General features: G+C 41.8%; 1 protein-coding gene across 1 annotated transcript in view; it reads left to right on the forward strand.

The window, feature by feature from the left end:
- The first annotated feature begins 5,348 nt into the window (after positions 1 to 5,348).
- Positions 5,349 to 22,766, forward strand: part of MATN2 (matrilin 2) — a 61,254-nt gene continuing 43,836 nt past the window's right edge. The window contains exons 1-4 of the mRNA XM_082235546.1: positions 5,349 to 5,419; positions 9,663 to 9,827; positions 12,974 to 13,543; positions 14,233 to 14,355. Of these exons, the coding sequence (XP_082091672.1) occupies positions 9,713 to 9,827; positions 12,974 to 13,543; positions 14,233 to 14,355 (808 nt within the window). The 5' untranslated portion in view covers positions 5,349 to 5,419; positions 9,663 to 9,712. The remainder of the gene's footprint in view (positions 5,420 to 9,662; positions 9,828 to 12,973; positions 13,544 to 14,232; positions 14,356 to 22,766) is intronic.

Below are 22,766 nucleotides of genomic sequence, written 5' to 3' on the forward strand. Positions count from 1 at the left end.
CTTTATTTGTCCTAAGAGACAGCAAGTGGTTTATGATTGGAATCAGATTGGCAGAGGGAGTGACATCTTTATGATATTTACTGGAGAAACAAGCTGAAGAGATTACATCAGTTGGGGTAGGATTCCAAGAGAGTTAATTATTTCAATAACTTGAATGTCTAGAATCCTGGAGTTTCTACATTGTTTTTCTTTGAAGAGTTGCATTTGTTTTGGTGAAATGGAACCATGTCAAATTCAGATTGCCCACGCTATGCTTTAAATGTCTGAGCAATGTTTGGATGGCCCAGTGATTATTCTTCTGTTTAATTTAAGATTGCTATTTTCAATTTTTTTAAAAAAATCATTCAATAAGAAAAAGACCAAAGATTCAGGTGTTTGCTTAGAACTATGAGAATCAATTTATTCTTGGTGCTGAGATATGATTGATATAAACGTTTTTATATATTTTACTTTACTTTTATGTTTACAGAATCAATGTTATACCAACTTATTCCTACTACAATATTATTCACATTTTCTCATTTCTAGACTGCATTTGTAGTGGTTGTAAGCTAGCAATAGTAATGATAATAATTTAAATATTTATATGTCAGCCATCTGACTGCTTCCAACAAAAGTATTCCAACAAAAGTCCACCTTACTCAAAATAAGTTTACACATCTCCATCCACTGCAATAAGCTTTGATTACAATTGCAGCTGGCCACACAATGTAAGAGAAAAAGTGATACCATGTATTGTATCGACCTTTATTGGAACGGAACATGTTGTATTTTGGCAGAATTCAGTTTCAGATAAAATGAAAAGCAGATATATATATGTGTGTGTGTGTATATATATATATATATATATATATATATATATATATATATATATGCTTTCGTAGATTTTCACGGGTACAGGAATGCAGGTTTTGGTGTCTTCGGGTGTCTTCCCGTGTAAGAGTCGGGGTGTCTGTGCGACGTTTCGACGAGGTCTCACTCGTCATCTTCAGGCTGGTGCTTTCGGCTTCTTGTTACTGGAACAGAACTCAAACACCAGATTCTGCTCTGTTCCAGTAACAAGAAGCCGAAAGCACCAGCCTGAAGATGACGAGTGAGACCTCGTCGAAACGTCGCACAGACACCCCGACTCTTACACGGGAAGACACCCGAAGACACCAAAACCTGCATATATATATATATATATATATATGCTTTCGTAGATTTTCACGGGTACAGGAATGCAGGTTTTGGTGTCTTCGGGTGTCTTCCCGTGTAAGAGTCGGGGTGTCTGTGCGACGTTTCGACGAGGTCTCACTCGTCATCTTCAGGCTGGTGCTTTCGGCTTCTTGTTACTGGAACAGAGCAGAATCTGGTGTTTGAGTTCCTTGGCTACGGAGTTTATTTGTGCAGGGTGGTGGTGTGATTGTGCATGTAAGTAGCGGTTGGTGTGTGTTTTTTTCCGGTAGATAGTGTGTCCTAGGGAGCCATCAGGTTTTTTGTAGATTAGGACGTCAAGAAAGGGCAGTTGGTTGTTGTCTTCTATTTCCATAGTGAATTGTATTTTGGGGTGTAGGCTGTTGAGATGTGTGAGGAAGCTATCTAGTTTTTCTTTCCCGTGTGGCCAAATTACAAAGGTGTCGCCAACATATCTGAGCCAAAGTTTGGGTTTGTGTTCTGACTTGTCTAAAGCATTGGTTTCAAAGTGTTCCATGTACAAATTTGCGAATCACCCTGCACAAATAAACTCCGTAGCCAAGACTCTCATCTCCAGAACCAAACGCCTGGCTGACAAAGACCACTTGACAACTGAGTTACAGAATCTCTCAAATGTGTTAATCGCCAATGGATACCAGAAAAACAGGGTTACGAAGCTAATCCAAAAAGAAACACCCCCCAAAAACCAAGACACAGAAGAAAACAATGGCATGGCCCTCCTTCCTTATATCAAGGGCACTACAGACAAAATCAGCAAAATCCTCCATAAACACAATATCAAAACAGCCTTCTGCACCAACCAAAAAATAGCCAATATCCTCAGAAACCCAAAAGACAAAATCCAGCTGGAAAACCAAGGGGTCTATGAAATACCCTGCAAAGTCTGCCCAGCCACGTACATTGGACAAACAAACAGACGAATAAATGCACGTATCGCAGAACACAAGAATGCCGTCAAAAAAGAAGAAAAAACTTCCTCTCTTTTCCAACACATGAAAGAAACAGGACACGAAATTAATTTTGCAGATTCCAAATTGCTCTTTAACATGGAACATCACCACAAGAGAATAATCATGGAAGCCATCGAGATAGAGAAACACCCTCACAACATGAACAAGCGTGACGACACGTCCCGCCTGCCAGACATCTGGAAATTAGCCCTCCCCACAAAAACCGACACCAGAACCAGAGGCACACAGAACGCCGTCACCAATCAACCACACCAGACCCAAACCCAGACCCTCTCCACAGACATATTACAGACTCCATCCAGTAGCCAAACTATAGTGGCACCTCCGGATGCTGCACCCCCCTGCAATCCCTACACAGATCTGGCTGGCACAAGGCACAAAACCACAGCTCGCCCCTATACACGAAGCCAAGCCAGAGCACAACTAAATGCAGCACAGCCATCTTCTCAGAAAAACTCTTCACAAGCTCAAGAGGTCAAGACACAAAAGCTTTAGCAACTAATCTACACTTAATGACCCACCCAGTGGTATTCAGAATATCACTCATGAAATCACTCAAGATATCCCTCAAGTAATTAAGGAACAAAAGAAGAAAAGGCACACTAATCTAGGAACTTCCTCTCTGCCCAGAACGTTGGAGGCTATACACCACACCCCTCAACAGTATTTATAGGAACTCAAACACCAGATTCTGCTCTGTTCCAGTAACAAGAAGCCGAAAGCACCAGCCTGAAGATGACGAGTGAGACCTCGTCGAAACGTCGCACAGACACCCCGACTCTTACACGGGAAGACACCCGAAGACACCAAAACCTGCATATATATATATATATATATATATATATATATATATATCATAGAAACCAAGTTGGCTTTTTCTGTCACTTAAGATAAAAACTAGGCAGCTGGTTTCTCCCCCACAAACAACCCTCAGGATGATTCATCACTCTTCTTTCCCGATGCTCTTCTGCAACATATATCCGAAGATATATGCACACAATACAATAGCAGAGTCCAAGGAGAAGCTAGGCATTTGAGGTGTGGAATCTAAACTACTTTACTATATACAAGTGTTACAGAACAAAGGAACATGGCTCCTCTCTCCTTCTCCTTCTCCTTTTTCGAGAGAGACCAGACTAAAATCAGTAGGACAACATAACGGAACAGTGTAACTGAACTTCCATTCTCATGACTCCAACAGTATGGAATGTCAACACAGACATGTGATGAAAACAATCACACACCCTGCAACGAAGGAGTGGAATCCCAACAATATCTAGGAGCAGCCTGGTGTTAAATCTCCAACCTCATCTCAGTTACCCCATTGTAACTTGTTCTTTCATCTAGGGCTCAGTTGAAGCTGGCTGAGCTGAGATTGGTGTAAAGTCTCCAAAAAGAGGCATTCAGGGAGGAGGCAGTGGTGGGACCACACTGGATCATAAACCCATTCAGCTTGGTTACTTGACCTGGAAGTAAGCATAGAACATCATTTTAAACACTTATTATCCCTTTGCCAAGCTTAGGCAGAGCAGCAGTGATGCAGAACAGGATTTGGATCTGGTGTAATTTACTCTGGCTTAACTTCAGCTTTATGCCGGTTTCATGTGCATATGAGTGCTCCCTAAACCATTTAGTGAGAGATCTTTCACACATGCAGATTGTCTGAATATCCCTAAACCCAATGATCCATTATTTGTGGAAACCAACTTTTCACTCCCTGATGGTATGCTCCTGAGGGTTGAGGACCCTTGGAAATGATGTGGGGTTTGGTGAAGGGGACTACTAGGGGCCGTTTATGGAAATGGTGCCCCTCCTTAGGTAAACAGAGCAGCAACTTATCATCCAAGCCGTTTTAGATTTGTCATCTGAATTAACGATGCACGAAAAGCAAACACTGATTTGTGGAAACAATGTTCAGTGTCTCTTGGGAAAAGGTCCTAAGACTTAGGGCTGATGAAGATATCAGGTGAACTGAAAAGCTTGCATGCTATTTGGCAATATTTTGATTTGCCTAATAAAGGTCCCAAGCCCAATTCAAGGTGTTGGTACTGGTGTACAAAGCCCTACATGCCTTCCAATGTGTATTCCAAGATGAGAAGGGGATGCCCAGCCCTTCATCCCATCAACAGGCAACTCGGTGGTGGCCCCTCAATTGTGGCACACACACACACCCCGCCGGGAAGTGCAGTTGTCCTCCACACTTCCCATTTTTAGTTGTCACTTCAGTACATTTCTGTTTTCCCAGGCATTTCAGATATATATTTACTCTGGGATCTAGGACTGCCCTGGTTGAGCCCGTTATCCTATGCCATTGTGTTGAGTTTTGTAACATTGCTTCAATTACTGTATATAAACGGTTGCATGTTCAAGATGTTGTGCGCCACATTGGGCTTCTTTGGCCAGAAAGATGCTATACAAATATAAAAATAATAATATTGCCTTATAATATGTGGATTTTGGCTTTTTTAATGGGCCAGCACAGCAATGTTTACTTCTTTCTGTTCACAACCAAAACTACTGATTTCAAAGGTCCTGCTCCTTCAGTTGCATAATCGAGAAAATTAGAATTATGAGTCTCTGAGGAGGAGTCCGAAGGGGTAATCCGGCGCCACAGAAAGAGAGGGGAGACTACGACCTCCTCTTTCCGGACCACCAGTCGCCAGAGCATCCAGCGCTCGCCCACCGCCTTCCCTTCCCCACCGCCCGGCAGCGCGGCCGGGCTGGACTCTCCCGCGGTCTCCTCCCCTTCCCCGCTCAGCGCCCTCTCCGGGATGGGACGGGGAGGCGACTGCACCGCCGGCTTCCCCCTTCCGTCCTCCTTGGCTGCCGAGCCGGAGCCGCGCTGCCAGGAGGCCCCCTCTCCTCCTCCTCCTCCGGACGCGCGCCGCCTGCTGCCTCCTTGCCCGCTTGTCTGCTGCTCTCCGGGCTTTCGGGGCTGGAGCCGCCGCCGCCTGGGAAGCGAGTCAGGTAAGAGGCGCCGGACCTCAGGCGTCAGTGGCGGGGGGTGCGGGGTGTGGAACTGCTTTAGGAGAATGCAATAGAATAAGCATTAGTAGGGGAGCAAGGCTTTCACAGAATCCTGATACTTCTCTGTGTCTGAAAGCAAAGGGACCATGGGGAGGGGAGCGGGAAGTATTTTAAGGGAGCGCCCACTTATTTATGTATTTATTTTATTTATAGATCACTTTTCTCTCAAGGTGGTGCGCATGGTTCTCTTCCTGCCCTTTTCATCCTCACAACAACCTTATGGGGTAGATTGGGCTTAAGAGATGGTAAGGGCTGAGTGGGGATTCGAACCCTCCTCTCCCAGGTCCTTGTCCAACACTCTAACCACATGGTAGACCTTTGAGGGTAGTTTTTAATATTTAATGCTGTATTGTTTTTAACACTTGATTGGGAGCCGCTGGGGAAGGGATGGGTGGGGTATAAATAATAAATTATGGGTGGGGTATAAATTTATTATTATTATTATTATTTCAGCAAATTGCATTTTTCCTTTTCTAAAGCCCCCACCCCACCCCACCTGCTCTCTTTTAAATGCAATTATATACATCTTGCCCCCCCCCCCTTTTCTCAACAACAGGCAGTCAACCTTTTCCCACAATATCTAGTGGCTAAATAATGGCTTAATTAGTGCAAGGGCTCCATTGGCATGAATGGAGGAAGGACAAATGAAAGTGACCCAGAGCAAAGAAAGCTAAATTTCTTGTATGTACTGTATATGATTTGCCATTTCCAAAGTCACTGCTGGACCTCTTAATGTGGAAATGTTGCATTGGGAACTAGGTATCCACGCAGCTATTTCAAATCTTTAAACACGAGCAGTACAAAACAAAAATCAAAGATGATGTGCATACATATGTCTTCTGGTAGAATACATGCTCTGTGTACATTTTCACATGGAAGCACTTTGACAAATTTATCTATATGAGTTTCAGTGCTGATGACTTGTGGTCAATACAACACTGGAATCTCAGTCCCATAAGTTCTGAATCTTAAGAAATCAAATCTGTTCCACCACATAAAACACATAACCTAACTCTGCCAACTCCATGGTACTATTAATCTTAAGTATTTTGTGGAAAATATGACAGATTCAATTCAAAGAGATCAAATGAGCTGTCCCCAAAGAATCAATTTGATGAAAAGATACTTTGTCCGTAGAGCAGTTGAACATAACTTGCCAACTAGGAGACCAACGTCATTACAAAAATCTTCCTCAGTAAATCTTGCTTCCCCACATCCAGTGGAAATTATGCAAAGCTGACCAAACCATGGGATTACTTTTTCAAATATCAATATATGCTTCTTCATAGTTGCCTTTATTAAACTAGAAAATGTTAGCTGCAGAGATCCCAGTGGCTCCGTATGCAATTTAAAATAATAGAGCATAACTTTTAGCTTTCTCAGTATGGATTGACTACTGACAAGAAATGTTGCAGCAGTGAATGAGAACTTTTCCAGGTATTTTAAGGAAGAAAAAGAGATCCCATCACTTGATTGCTGTAGGGGAGCCAAACATCTTTCTTCAAATAAATGTTGCTATTATTCCTTAATGTTACTACAGTAAAAATAAAAAAATAAGTTCCACAAAGTATCATCCTAAGACGGCGGCATTACATTACTGCTTGCTTATTTACATACATTACAAATATCAAACCACTGTGATCCAAAACCATTCCTCTTTTTTTGATGACTGAGCCAATTTTATGTTATTTGTCAATGTTTCAATCACAATTGCATCCCAACCCTTTTTGTACCAATATTCCAAATGTTTCTCTAAGGAACTGAAATTCCCGTTACAGCAGCATAACTGTAAGTGCTTTGTGGACTACGTCTGCATGTGTTCTCATGAGCACCTATTGGTCAGTATCCAAAAGATCCCAAGTAAACAGTAACACAACTCCCTTTTTTCTTATTTTGTTCCTTGACACTGGAGCATAGTATGAAGACATGTGATGCAGCAAAATTACTGCAGCTAAGCAGGTCTGGGCCTAGTTATTGCCTAGACTGGAGTCTTCTCAGAAACCCTAGGTATGCCACCTTGAGTTCCATATTAAATAAAGCTAGGATATAAATATAATAAGCAAATAAGGCAGAGATCCAAACCCCCAACTGTTGCACTGAAGGTGGGTGGGTCTTGGATGGGTTGGAGATCTTCCTTGGCCCAGTCCAAAACAGCTTCATTGGCCTCCCTCTTGCATGGAGATCCCCATTTCGCCTGGCAAAAGTGCAGGTGGTCGGAAACACAGCCAGTGGGATTCCCACTGGCAGCAGCCCACAGAAAGACTCAAAACAGTAACAGGGAGGGGTGAGCCAGTCCGGGATCCACTGGCTCCAGAGCTGGCCCACTGCCATCACTTGATGGCTTTGGACCTGATTCACTGGCAGCTCCAGGCTGCTGTATCAGAGAACAGGTCTTTGCCTGCCCCTTCATCTTCCACCCAAGCTGGAATTAGGATTGTTCTATGTCCTTAGAGACTGACGCTGTGTATACACCATACAACTGAGGCACATTTGAAGCATGTTACTTCCGTTAAAGGGTATTGGGAACTGCAGTTTAGCCCTACATCTCCCAGTGCCCTCAACAAACTACAGTTCCCAGGATTCTTTCGGAGGAGTTGAGTATGCTTTAAATCCACAGCAGTGATCAGAGGAGAAATGAGTGCTGATAGAAGAAACGCCATGGTGCATCCTTAACAGTGAAACGGATGCCTTCATCTGGCCCAACTGCAATAGAAGATGTTTCTCCTGTTTGATCTCTTCAGCCACAGCTGGTGTTGAAATTCTCCAATGGTTTGACTTTAGCCCCAATAGCGCACTCTTCCATTGCCGCACGCTTCCATTGTTGAGACAGGCGGTTGCCAACCAACAATGACAATGACAGAGTTTTTTTGCATCCATTTGTCTTTTAATGGAACACAGTAATGAAGTAATATTTTTTTCCCCAGTAGAATGTGTCCAAGGTTTTTAAGTACCGTTGAGCTTTAGCTGATTTAATGCTATTTTAATTTGGATACTTTATGTGTATTTTTAAATGGGTGTTGCCTGATTTAATTGGGTGTCGTCCATTTGGACTGTACTCTCTGTGGAGCAAATGATACTGTGGGCCACGTTTAAGAGAGCCCAGATGGCATCTTCTTTGAAAAAGAAAGGGGTGCTTTGAAGGAGGGAAGGAGCAGGGGGGAAGGAAGTGTTTAACCCAAACTAAATCTGAGTAAATAAATAAGCGCTACTGTGTGCTAACCCACTGGGCTGCATAATATTGTGAGTGTTCGTAAATATGTGGCCTTTTCTTTGTTTTACATTTGCATTTATGTGTTGAAAAACTTAACATCTTGCCTTTGTCCAATGCTAAAGCCCTAGGAATGTTTACTCAGAACTAAACCCCATTGAATTTGATGGATTACTTACCAGTATTTATTTATTATTACATTGTTAACCCACCTTTCCTCTACGAGCTAAAGATGGCAGACACGGTTCCCCCCCCTTTCCCATTTTATCCCCACTGCAAGTAACTGTTGCGCAGAATTGCAGCCTTAAACTGCCCATATCACAGTGCAAAAATAAGCGAAAATATATGCACGAAATTCATAATCTCAAATCACAGCAAGTGAACAAGTTAGTGTGGCAGAGAAACACCTGTTGTGGTGTGAAGTGTTAGGCTTCACCCTAGGAGATCCCGGTGCAAAATCTTTGCTCTATGTATGCTTCCTGTTGCAATATGCAAATCAACCTCTTCTGTGTAGTCTGCCCCACACATGATTGTTTTGAAGAATGAACATCCTTGGAAGAAGGGCAGAATACAAATGAATCAAATCACTGGAAGATGTTTTACAGCACCTTCTAAAGACTTTTACAAATGTTGTTAGTCTTTTTATATAAGATTGTTAATGATGGCGATGTCTATGTTTTTAGCTTTTTCTATTTTATCTATATAGGGGGACGTGGGTGGCGCTGTGGTCTAAACCACTGAGCTTAGGGCTTGCCGATTAGAAGGAATCGAATCCCCGCGACAGGGTGAGCTCCCGTTGCTTGGTCCCAGCTCTTGCCAACCTAGCAGTTTGAAAGCATGTCAAAGTGCAAGTAGATAAATAGGTACTGCTCTGGCAGGAAGGTAAACGGCATTTCCGTGCGCTGCTCTGGTTCGCCACATGACCCGGAAGCTATCTGTGGACAAACGCCAGCTCCCTTGGCCTATAGAGCGAGATGAGCACGCAACCCCAGAGTTGTCCACGACAGGACCTAACGGTCAGGGGTACCTTTACCTTTATCTTTTTATTTTATCTGTATAAACTGCCTTGAGTCCTGGATTGGGGAAAGGGTGGGATATAAGTAAATATAATAACAACAACAACAACAACAACAACAACAACAATAATTAATTGTTGCATGTACATTCAGAAAGAAGCAGCATTAAAAGAAAGGTGCATGACATATTTCTGGCAGTGATTGTCTGACGATAAAACTTAATCTCATTTCCTCTTGTCACAGTGAAGTGCCCTGATTATCCATCTTGCTCCATTCTTTGTTCTTTCTGAAAAATGAAGAAAATGATCTCATGCTTCCTTTTGCTGGTTGGACTTTTCCCTGCCTTGGCCAGAGAGAGACACTTTCCAGGGACACTTTTAAGTCAAAGAAATGATGTTTCTTTACTTGGTGAGTTGCAAGTTGGCAATATCAAACAATACCTGCATACAGTTTAGGACTTCCTAACGCTTGTAGATTGTAAGCCATGGGGACTGCGCTGCTCTGCTCTTTCGGAGGGGATGATTATTGTGGAAGCCACAACACTAGAAATAGGATAGGGAAGCGGAGAAGTAGAACAGTTTGGGAAGATGCATATACCATTATGATGAGTGGTCTTTTTAAACAGGCAACACTACTTCTGGATGGACCAAAGAACCTGGTGAAGCGGCAGAGAGAGGCTTGCATAACCTTTTCCTTGCCTGCTGTTTCCTTTATCAGATTACAAAACAGCCATGATTTTAGGGGGGGGAGAGAGATAGTTGCTTTGGAGTGATTTGGAGCAAGAAACAGTGAGCAAGAAAATAGTCAAGCACTCCCTTCTCTTCACTGCCTCTCTAGTGCCTGTTCCTTTCTGGAAGTAGCTTTTACTGCTTAAAAAGGCATGGTGGGTTGATGATTACATTCATAAATGTCTAGTTCGACACTTAAAATGGCACGTACATGTTGGGGAAATTGTTGGTATTAATAGCATCAATTATATGAATTATACCCTATTGCTTGAAGTGCCTGGAATAAACTAGTACAGTACAGTAAATCTATTTTGCTAGAAGCTCAACTAGATGACCTAATGCACATTTTATATTTCCATTACTTATGAATGTGTCATAAACACTGGATTCCAAATAAGAGGTTAGGGATCAAAATCACAAAAATCAAAGTTCTATGTTCACAGTTGTTGTTTTAATCCTTGCTGCTTAGTATTGTTATCTTTGTTAGAATTGCGTCAGAAAGTTCCATGAGGGGGTATACCCTATCCTGTCCTTTCCTTTTTGGACTACATTAATTGTAAATCAGAGCCAGAATTGTGGGCATGGTTGAACAAAGCCAGAACTTTTCATTTCCATGTGATGTTTGCAAAGACTCCAAAATCTGCCTTGGCTAGAGTACTGCATTTGACCCAATTTCTTCTTATTTCTGATTAGTTAATTATGGAACGTATACAAAATCCACAGCTTTAGTTACTAAACACTTGCCCTCTGACTATTAGTACAGTGGTGCCCCGCAAGACGAATGCCTCGCAAGACGGAAAACCCACTAGACAAAAGGGTTTTCCGTTTTGGAGGTGCTTCGCAAAACGAATTTCCTATGGGCTTGCTTTGCAAGACGAAAATGTCTTGCGAGTTCCTGCGGGGTTTTTTTCCTTTCCCTCCCCTTTTCCCCAAGCCGCTAAGGCGCTTATCAGCTGATCCTAAGCCGCTAAGCCGCTTAACAGCTGATCCGCTAAGCTGCTAAACCGCTTATCAGCTGATCCGCTAAGCCCGCTAATAGCGCTAATCCGCTAAGCCGCTAATGGGCTTGCTTCGCAAGACGAAAAAACCACAAGACGAAGAGACTCGCGGAACGGATTCTTTTCGTCTTGCGAGGCACCACTGTATTCCAAAGCTGCAACACTACTTCTAAAACTGGTGCCAAAACAATGTCCTGGGAAGGAGGAACCTACACCTGGCATTCAAGTAAGAGCCCTGTGACAACTGACAGGGCCCATGGAGAAGACTGTGTTGGCTTTTTGGCTCCATTCCTTCATGTACTTGAGTCTGAAAAGTTACACTGAAAATAGAACACTTAATTTTTTTACTTGAAATGATAAGCATCTTTCGAGTGTGATTCCCCCCCCCCCGACTTTTTTCAACTACATTTGAATCAACATAGAGAATTCCAGCTTACGGCATAATTGGAAGAGAAGCAATGAACTGGATCCAACTCCTCAGATTGAGGTCCAGACTTCCTGGTTTGGTCTCCAGTGGTGACCAAACTTAAGTTCAGCCCTTCCAACTCTATTTTAATTTCTTTCTTTCTGACTTCATTCCTGCAAATATCCCTCGCGTGTTATCCACGTACAATTATTATACCATAATTATTGGTGTTTTCTTCTACACTAGAAAAAGGAGAAATAACTGCATACAGGAGTGAGGTAATAATGTGGAAAACTAATAAATACGCCAGCATTTCTGCATCTCATTAGAATTGGAATGCCATGTTTGCTCATTTTGGAGGATGTTGAGCAACCTCTGGTTCTGAAAGCGTTAGCAACCTTTCTATGACTCTCTGAAGGAACCTTGACTGTAGCCCCCAAATGAATAAAACATAGTTACCGTACTTCATAGACCACAAATAACATTGTTGTTCTGTGCCCACAAATGTTTCTGGTTGCTGACAAAAGATCAAATGAACCAGAGGGAAATATGACCATTTCCCTCAATAAATTGCAGAAACATGTTTTCAGTATTTATCCTTGAACCATTTGCTTAAGTATGCAACAATAGACAACAGTACAAAAAAACCAAAAAAAACTTATCTTGACTTTGTGTTTCCCCAAGATGGAATGTTGCTTCAGTTGACTATAGAATATGCAGACTCAGGAGCCCATAATGTTAGTTGCTTACCACTAGCTAAATTTAGTTGTTGCCTACATCTTTTATGCTAATTCTCAATTCTTCTTTTAGTATTATTAGTACAGTCAAACCTCGGATCATGAACGCCTCTGTTTTGGAACATTTCGGCTCCCAAACACTGAAAACCCGGAAGTTAATGCTCCGGTTTTTGAATGTTTTTTGGAAGCCGAATGTCCGATGCAGCTTCCGCTTGGGTGCAGGAAGCTCCTGCAACCAATCAGAAGCCACGCTTCGGTTGTTGAACATTTCGGAAGCCAACTGGGCTTCTGGAATGGATTACATTCGACTACCGAGGTTTGACTGTAGAATGTTTCTACTCCACCTTTCCTCCAAAGAGGTGAGACTGGTATATATGTTACTTGCCCCTCCCATTTCAGCCTTACAACAACCCTTACAACAAGGCTGAAAGATGGTGACTGTAGCAAGGTCATTCACTAAGCTTCATGGCCAAGTGGGGATTTGCACCTTGGTCTCCCAGGTCCTAGTCCAGCACTCTAACCAGAACACTAAAAATATTGGTAGATTGAGTATCTTTGGGTTGTAAATTAAATTTCATTTGCTTCCTAGTTCTCAATTCAAATTATAAGCACTCTACCTGACCCATCCTACTCACTTTGGGGAATTGTTTGTTTTATATATCTGCTTTCCCCCCTCCTTTTTCAGAAAATTTTTGCAATAACAAACGGCTGGACCTTGTGTTCATCATCGACAGTTCTCGCAGTGTTCGCCCTTATGACTTTGAGAAAGTGAAAGAATTCATCTTAACCATCTTGCAGTTTTTGGACATTGGCCCGGATGCCACTAGAGTGGGACTCATTCAATACGCCAGCACGGTTAAACAGGAATTTTCCCTGAAGACCTTTAGGAGGAAACAAGATGTGGAGAGAGCAGTGAAAAGAATGCTGTACCTGGCTACAGGTACCATGACGGGATTAGCCATTCAGTATGCGGTGAACATCGCATTTTCAGAATCTGAAGGGGCTCGGCCACTCCGACAGAATGTGCCTAGAGTGATTATGATAGTGACAGATGGGAGGCCTCAGGATCCTGTTGCAGATGTTGCCGCAAAAGCCAGGAATTCGGGAATTCTGATTTTTGCTATTGGCGTGGGAAAAGTAGATATGAATACCCTCAAGTCCATTGGGAGTGAACCTTATGAAGACCATGTGTTTTTGGTTGCAAATTTTAGCCAGATTGAAACGCTGACTTCTGTGTTCCAGACTAAACTTTGTGGTAAGGCTCTTAAACATAGATTTTGAAAGTTTTGTTGAAAATTCTTTTAAAGGTGCCTCTCTCCCTCCCTCTTGTTTTTAAAAGAAACAGGTGCATGCCAGAAACATGGGCTCCTTATCATGAAAGACAAATTGCAGTGTGTTTGATGAATAGACAGGTTTTTGAGAAGCACCACAAATAATTATTTAAGGCTGTGTTGAGATGCAACAAAAAACAAAAAAAAACAAAACAGTTTTCCATTATGTGCATGAGCCACAGTGAACCTTGGACTCACACACTTTCCCTTTCTTTCTTTCTTCGCATGCGAAGGGAGGAAATGTAAAACTTCTGATTGCAGTCGGTAATGAACTGCATCTTCCTGTTTTCTCTGAATAGGGTAAGCTGCCATAGGTCATTCACCTGTACATGCCAGAATCAAACAATAGTTTAATATCCTGGTTTGTTAATTAACTATGGTTTGTACAAAGAGTTTCCCATGTTCAGACAGAATGGAAAACTGTGGATGGTTACAAACCATTTTGAGCAGGAAAGACTATTTTGGTGCTCATTTCATTCCTTTAATATGGATGTTCTCTTTGTCCGTTGAAAGAAAAACCTCTTATCTAGGTTTTTACACCTCTTACCTAGTCATTTTTTATATTAAGTCTTTAGCAGAAGTAGTTTTGTTTAATTACCTTTCTATTTTTCAGTCCAACACATGTGCAGTGTGACTGAACATGGCTGTGATCATTTCTGCATCAACACTCCTGGATCTTATGTATGTAAATGCAAACAAGGGTATATTCTGAACTCAGACCAGAGGACTTGCAATAGTGAGTTTTCTATTGTATCTCTCTTATATCTTACCAACTCATAAATACAGTCTTTCGTGTAAAATTGCAAAGCTGTTGTGGTCTCAAGTGCCTGAAAACATTTGACATTACTTCCTTGGAAAATCAATATATCCACTCCTGATAACTTTTTTTTATAAGGTAAAATGGTGGAATGGTTTTTTGGTGTGTGTGTATAAACATATTCTAAGAAAGCTACATGTTAAGTTTTTCTAGTACAACATAGTGCAGTTTCTGATGTAAATGTAAGGCTGTACTTTCCTTTGCTGCATATCATTGGCTGCTTCTGGTGGGAACTGGACAATTCTCAGCATAACAGCACCCAGGATATTATGCACTATGCATAATGGGGAAACATCTTTGAGGGGGGAATTGCTAACATTTTCAGCAACAGATCCATGTTTTTTTGTGGTTCTGCCCACGGGAACACCAACATTGCTATATAGTTGGTAGTATCTGTACCTCTTGCCTATGTCTTTCCCCTTTCAATTCTCCCATCATTTTAATAGTAGGAAAACTTTTTTAAAACACTTTGTATTTCCATTTTGTCTCGCATTTTCTTTTTCCTCTGTGCCAAAGATTTCTTCACTTTCCTTGCCAAGATCTAGTCTCAGATCTTGTCATGGTTATTGCTTGCTATAGTGTAGAATACATTTAAAATATATAATATTTTATCTAAGATCAGGAGTCTTAGACAAGGACTTCTCTCCTGTTTATGTCACCCTGTAACATGTTGAAAAAATAATTAGCTGCAATAATCTTGTCCAGAAGATCAACGTGGCATTGTGCACCAGATGCTTTATAGACTTCTTCACAGTGTTTATAGTGAAGATTTCCCTCAGAGGCAAATCATTATGTTTTTCCTCCACTTGTGTCTCAAAATAAACATTATATAGTAGCACATGTCTTTTTTTGAATTCTAAGTGGCCTGCCTTGCTATGATAACTTAGTTCACGTTATGTACAGCAAAGTGATAAAAATCACAAATAGCATGGGCGTAATTAAATAGAAGGTGCCCCTACACCATCAGTTTATGAAATACAGCTTATTGCCTTCTCTTATAAAGTACTGATTTAGGACAAACAAAATAAAAAAAAATCCTTCCAGTAGCACCTTAGAGACCAACTAAGTTTGTTATTGGTATGAGCTTTTGTGTGCACACACACTTCTTCAGATATCTTCACACTTCTTCAAATATTTTCTTCAGATGTATCTGAAGAAGTGTGCGTGTACACAAAAGCTCATACCAATAACAAACTTAGTTGGTCTCTAAGGTGCTACTGGAAGGAATTATTTTATTTTGTTTTGACTACGGCAGACCAACACGGCTACCTACCTGTAACTGATTTAGGACAGTAGTGCAGAAGATTGGCTGCAAGGAACATTATGCTGAGTGGTGCCCAATGGGTGACCATGAAAATCGCCAGAAATTGGTGCAGTAGGAATGCACATTAATTCACCAATAGAATCGCCGTTCGTGACACAGCACATAAGTGTCTTGACTGCAATCAAGTGCAGAGAGAAAGAGAGCCATCGAGGGAGCAAGAGTGATGATGGTCCATTTATATACCTTCCTAAAGGTTTTCCTCACTTTTTAAAAAATGGCATAGTTATATTGTGGCCTAAGCTAAGTATAGATTCCCGGAGATATTTTTTCCCTGGTAACTATGGCCAAGGAAGCATGTGTGGCAGCTGTGGATATATGCGTTGCTGATGGCCCTGTTACACCTATTGTAGAATATTAAGAAAGGAAGATGCTAGAAGAGTTTTGTTGGCAAGGGTTAGATTCAAGCTGATGCAGCCCTAGTGTGATTTATATATTGCCTCAGTTATTTGTTTTACATATTAATATGCCACCTTTCAGAATGACAGTTTGCATCAAATAAAAGCAATTTTAAAAAACCCACTACTACAGTGTGATCCAAAAATATTGGGTGGATTCATCTAACCAGCCCCATCAGCAGAAGCTTTCTAGCCAGGGTTTTCCTCCTCTTTCTCCCACTGCACCACACAAAATTGGCTCTGAACCACCCCAGAACAGTGTGCAGGAGGAAGAAAGGAGTATCATTCTGTTTGGCAAACTGGAATAATTACATAGATTGAATGTTGGGAAGAGTGTGATGTTGATTTCCACTCATTGTATTTTTTTATTTTATTTTTTATTTGCATGTGTTGTAGAATGTCCAGAAGCATATAAGGCCAAAAGCACATTCCTCACATGGTCTCTAATCTCTGCAGATATAAATAAGCCTTGTTTACATTTTCAGACAATACATGGTCAACATTAACCAGATGTATTTCACTAAACGCTAGCATCAGCTTTCAGTTAACTCCCACACTAAATTTAACATCCTCAAAATCACTTACCCTTTCTAATCTCTCAAAGTCAAGGGCTATAATTCACATCTCATTAAAGTAAATGGCAAGGCTCTCACCAGTAGTTCAGGTTTGTGAATTTCACTCGCTGGCTGCAGTTCCACAACCAGTTTATACATATATGTGACCCATTAATTTAATCAGCATTGACTTATGCGTACAGGAAATGTGCCCCTGTGTTAGATGGCTTCCCTACACCCAATATCCAGATGTTGAGTGTGGTTGCCTGTAGCAGGAAAAGCCCGAAGTGTACATGCATTAGAGACTGAATCAAAGGTACTTGATTGATATCACAAGTCTGGAATTCCCCACACAGAGCAGCCTGCAACAACTTATCCCTTCCTATTTTTAAAGAGGATTTGAAAGGGGGGGGGGAGGATTTTGGAAGGCTTCTTAAAATCAATTAAAACCATTCTGCTTGCTAAACAGAATTGGTTCATCAAACAAATGAGAGTTCCTTTTATTTTTAGTATCAAGATCAGGAGCAGTCAGTGGGGTCACTGCCATGGAAACCAGCCTCTTGGCATTGGGTTTTTTTGCTGCTTTCAAGGACAGCGGCTGAAAAAGGATGGCAGTGAAGTTGGACTGGCTCAGGCACACCAGGGAAGGCATCAGATTGGCTCTGCTGGTGTGTTTGTGTCCTGGTAAGCAGCAGTGATGCAGCCCCAACAGCCCTATTTGGGGGGGGGGGTTCTGCAACAGACTAGCATGGCTATCCTTAGTTATACTACCGTTCTTTTGTTTGTGTTGTTGGTTTCTAAATAGTTGCACCATTTAAATAATGTTTTGTTTACTCTCACATTTGGGCAATTAAGATTTCCTTTTTGAGAGGAAACAAAATGTGTCAGGCATAGAGGGAACTTTGAAGAGACTAGATATAGCGTATCCAGTTTGTTCGTGCAGAAAACAAACCTATAGTAAGTCTTGGCTGGGGAAAAAGTAAGCATGCCATTCTCTGGGAAAGCATGTGTGTATTTGTCACAATGAGCACAGATTGTATAAGTAAACAGTTGCTTCTTTTACCAAATATTTAATCTGTATTTTCAGAATTATGTCTAGGTTTTTAAAGTATCAGTATCACATATCAGTTTTGACACTTTGTTTTAGAATGTTTTTTTTTTTTATGAAGTTGTTTATATATCATGGGCTTGTGTTAAACGTGACTTGCTTATTTTAATCTCTTTCTCACATTTATCTTTAAATACGTACAAATCTCCCTGGTCATAAATTCTGGAGGTAGGAAAAACAATCTGAATAAGCAAGGGTGACTTTAAATCACTTAAGTAATACTGATTGTGGATATTTAGTTTCTAGGCTGTAGGGGCAATTAGTGACCTGATACTGGTTTTTAAAAAGCAATACTGCAAAGTATTTTCTTTTTTAATTGCTTGAACCCTATTTCTTGAGGGAGATCTTTCTAGCTTAAAAGATCTTTCAGAATTTTAAACTAAAAGCATATTTATACTGCTACCAAATCTGTCGGTTGGCTATATATTGGCTTTGGGATGGGAGTCCTCTGCATTGCAGAAGGTACTGAGACATGTTTTAAGGCACCAGTTCAACTCACACAAAGCATAGTTATGTAGGAGATTACCAGCCAAACCTAACAAATGCATATTCTTGCTAGTTAGCATGAGAAGGGGCTAAATCCACAGAGCTGTATTGCTGATAGGCAGATACTTAGACCATACAATTGGTAGAGAGGGCTCTGTGTGATGTCATTTCCCCTTCTCTCCTAGAGTGGAAGGAGAGTATAGTACTTCCTGTTTCTCTCTATGTTTCTTTGACTAGTGTTGGGTGAAGATATGCCTCTGCTTGCTGCAGCTTTTAGGCACATGGCTGAAGCTGGTTAGCTGGTTATATTGTAAATATACTAAGTATTTTGCCTGCATAGTTTTTACTGCTGCCACTTCTGTGAACCAGTGCAATATTATAAGTAAATTTATATATATATATATATATATATATATATATATATATATATTTGCTTTCGTAGATTTTCACGGGTACAGGAATGCAGGTTTTGGTGTCTTCGGGTGTCTTCCCGTGTAAGAGTAGGGGTGTCTGGGCGACGTTTCGACGAGGTCTCACTCGTCATCTTCAGGCTGGTGCTTTCGGCTTCTTGTTACTGGAACAGAGCAGAATCTGGTGTTTGAGTTCCTATAAATACTGTTGAGGGGTGTGGTGTATAGCCTCCAACGTTCTGGGCAGAGAGGAAGTTCCTAGATTAGTGTGCCTTTTCTTCTTTTGTTCCTTAATTACTTGAGGGATATCTTGAGTGATTTCATGAGTGATATTCTGAATACCCCTGGGTGGGTCATTAAGTGTAGATTAGTTGCTAAAGCTTTCGTGTCTTGACCTCTTGAGCTTGTGAAGAGTTTTTCTGAGAAGATGACAAAGACCACTTGACAACTGAGTTACAGAATCTCTCAAATGTGTTAATCGCCAATGGATACCAGAAAAACAAGGTTACGAAGCTAATCCAAAAAGAAACACCCCCCAAAAACCAAGACACAGAAGAAAACAATGGCATGGCCCTCCTTCCTTATATCAAGGGCACTACAGACAAAATTAGCAAAATCCTCCATAAACACAATATCAAAACAGCCTTCTGCACCAACCAAAAAATAGCCAATATCCTCAGAAACCCAAAAGACAAAATCCAGCTGGAAAACCAAGGGGTCTATGAAATACCCTGCAAAGTCTGCCCAGCCACGTACATTGGACAAACAAACAGACGAATAAATGCACGTATCGCAGAACACAAGAATGCCGTCAAAAAAGAAGAAAAAACTTCCTCTCTTTTCCAACACATGAAAGAAACAGGACACGAAATTAATTTTGCAGATTCCAAATTGCTCTTTAACATGGAACATCACCACAAGAGAATAATCATGGAAGCCATCGAGATAGAGAAACACCCTCACAACATGAACAAGCGTGACGACACGTCCCGCCTGCCAGACATCTGGAAATTAGCCCTCCCCACAAAAACCGACACCAGAACCAGAGGCACACAGAACGCCGTCACCAATCAACCACACCAGACCCAAACCCAGACCCTCTCCACAGACATATTACAGACTCCATCCAGTAGCTAAACTATAGTGGCACCTCCGGATGCTGCACCCCCCTGCAATCCCTACACAGATCTGGCGGGCACTAGGCACAAAATCACAGCTCGCCCCTATACACGAAGCCAAGCCAGAGCACAACTAAATGCAGCACAGCCATCTTCTCAGAAAAACTCTTCACAAGCTCAAGAGGTCAAGACACGAAAGCTTTAGCAACTAATCTACACTTAATGACCCACCCAGGGGTATTCAGAATATCACTCATGAAATCACTCAAGATATCCCTCAAGTAATTAAGGAACAAAAGAAGAAAAGGCACACTAATCTAGGAACTTCCTCTCTGCCCAGAACGTTGGAGGCTATACACCACACCCCTCAACAGTATTTATAGGAACTCAAACACCAGATTCTGCTCTGTTCCAGTAACAAGAAGCCGAAAGCACCAGCCTGAAGATGACGAGTGAGACCTCGTCGAAACGTCGCCCAGACACCCCTACTCTTACACGGGAAGACACCCGAAGACACCAAAACCTGCATTCCTGTACCCGTGAAAATCTACGAAAGCAAATATCTCACCTCTACGGGGAGGAAACCTTCCAGCTGACAAGAACCTACGAGAAACTAGAAATCCTAAGAGCCACCATCTTATGTGATCTCCTGTTCCTACGCAACTGCCGAGACAACAACTTAACTCCCACATGCTTCCAACTTAAATTCCACTCTAAAACCCCAGCTACCGAAAGGATCCTGAAACGAACTGAACTATCCCTAATCAGAAACGAAATACATAAGAAAAGATACCTACTAAACCAAACCAACAAAGAGCTGCTCACTCTTCACCTCAAACTATGTAACAAAATCCACCCTGCACTCTGGGACAAATGCAAACAACTAGCCGTCTGGAGAGCTGAAACTGAGACCTCACATAAGACAGACAGACACACCAACAAACTCTACAAACTAGAGAAACGCCAGAAGCCCAGCCACCCTCCACAACAACCCATGAAACAAACTGTACATAACATATCAGACAGGATCCTCACCCCAACTGAAACCAAAGTACTCTCCAAAGGTTTCAACTTTGCAGTCGCCCCGAGACGCATCCCCACGGAAAACATCATATGCGGAGTCGAAGCTAGCCTGACCAAAATCGACCCAGATGAAGCCAATAAAATCAGACTTGAAGTCACCAACATCCTCTGCTCCAGCAAACCACCCAGAAGCAATTTACACAAAGAAGAACAGAAAGCACTCACCAACCTGAGGAAAGACAACAACATAATCATTCTCCCAGCAGACAAAGGCAACGCCACTGTTGTGATGAACACATCGGACTACCAAGCAAAACTATCAAATCTACTCCAAGACCCTACCTACCAACCTATAAAAACAGATCCCACCACCTATCTGGAAAAAACCACCAAATCCAAAATAAAAGCCTCTCCTATCAGTGAAGAAATCCAGCTAAGAATCATCCCCAGAGAAAAATCATCCAGATGCCCCAAACTCTACGGTCTCCCCAAGATACACAAAGAAGGAACACCACTCAGACCAATAGTCAGCTCCATAGGCTCACCTCTACAAAATCTTGCTAAATTTCTCGCTAAGCAACTTCAGCCCTATGCAGAATCCATCGCTTCACACGTTACTAACTCCTTCCAGTTCATAGAAACAATAAAGAAACAATACCTACATCCCGATGACCTACTTGTGAGCTTCGATGTTGTATCTCTCTTCACTCAAGTGCCCATTAATGAAGCCTTGACAGCCATTCAAAACAAATACAATCCCCCCAAATACATCCTGGAACTGACCAACCACTGCCTAACCAACACGTACTTCATCCACAATGGACAAAGATACAAACAGATAGAAGGAGCACCTATGGGATCACCCCTCTCACCGGTCATCGCAAATTTGTACATGGAACACTTTGAAACCAATGCTTTAGACAAGTCAGAACACAAACCCAAACTTTGGCTCAGATATGTTGACGACACCTTTGTAATTTGGCCACACGGGAAAGAAAAACTAGATAGCTTCCTCACACATCTCAACAGCCTACACCCCAAAATACAATTCACTATGGAAATAGAAGACAACAACCAACTCCCCTTTCTTGACGTCCTAATCTACAAAAAACCTGATGGCTCCCTAGGACACACTATCTACCGGAAAAAAACACACACCAACCGCTACTTACATGCACAATCACACCACCACCCTGCACAAATAAACTCCGTAGCCAAGACTCTCATCTCCAGAACCAAACGCCTGGCTGACAAAGACCACTTGACAACTGAGTTACAGAATCTCTCAAATGTGTTAATCGCCAATGGATACCAGAAAAACAAGGTTACGAAGCTAATCCAAAAAGAAACACCCCCCAAAAACCAAGACACAGAAGAAAATAATGGCATGGCCCTCCTTCCTTATATCAAGGGCACTACAGACAAAATTAGCAAAATCCTCCATAAACACAATATCAAAACAGCCTTCTGCACCAACCAAAAAATAGCCAATATCCTCAGAAACCCAAAAGACAAAATCCAGCTGGAAAACCAAGGGGTCTATGAAATACCCTGCAAAGTCTGCCCAGCCACGTACATTGGACAAACAAACAGACGAATAAATGCACGTATCGCAGAACACAAGAATGCCGTCAAAAAAGAAGAAAAAACTTCCTCTCTTTTCCAACACATGAAAGAAACAGGACACGAAATTAATTTTGCAGATTCCAAATTGCTCTTTAACATGGAACATCACCACAAGAGAATAATCATGGAAGCCATCGAGATAGAGAAACACCCTCACAACATGAACAAGCGTGACGACACGTCCCGCCTGCCAGACATCTGGAAATTAGCCCTCCCCACAAAAACCGACACCAGAACCAGAGGCACACAGAACGCCGTCACCAATCAACCACACCAGACCCAAACC

The sequence above is a fragment of the Podarcis vaucheri genome (assembly GCF_965113315.1).
Source record: "Podarcis vaucheri genome assembly, chromosome: 8".
NCBI lineage: Eukaryota > Metazoa > Chordata > Lepidosauria > Squamata > Lacertidae > Podarcis > Podarcis vaucheri.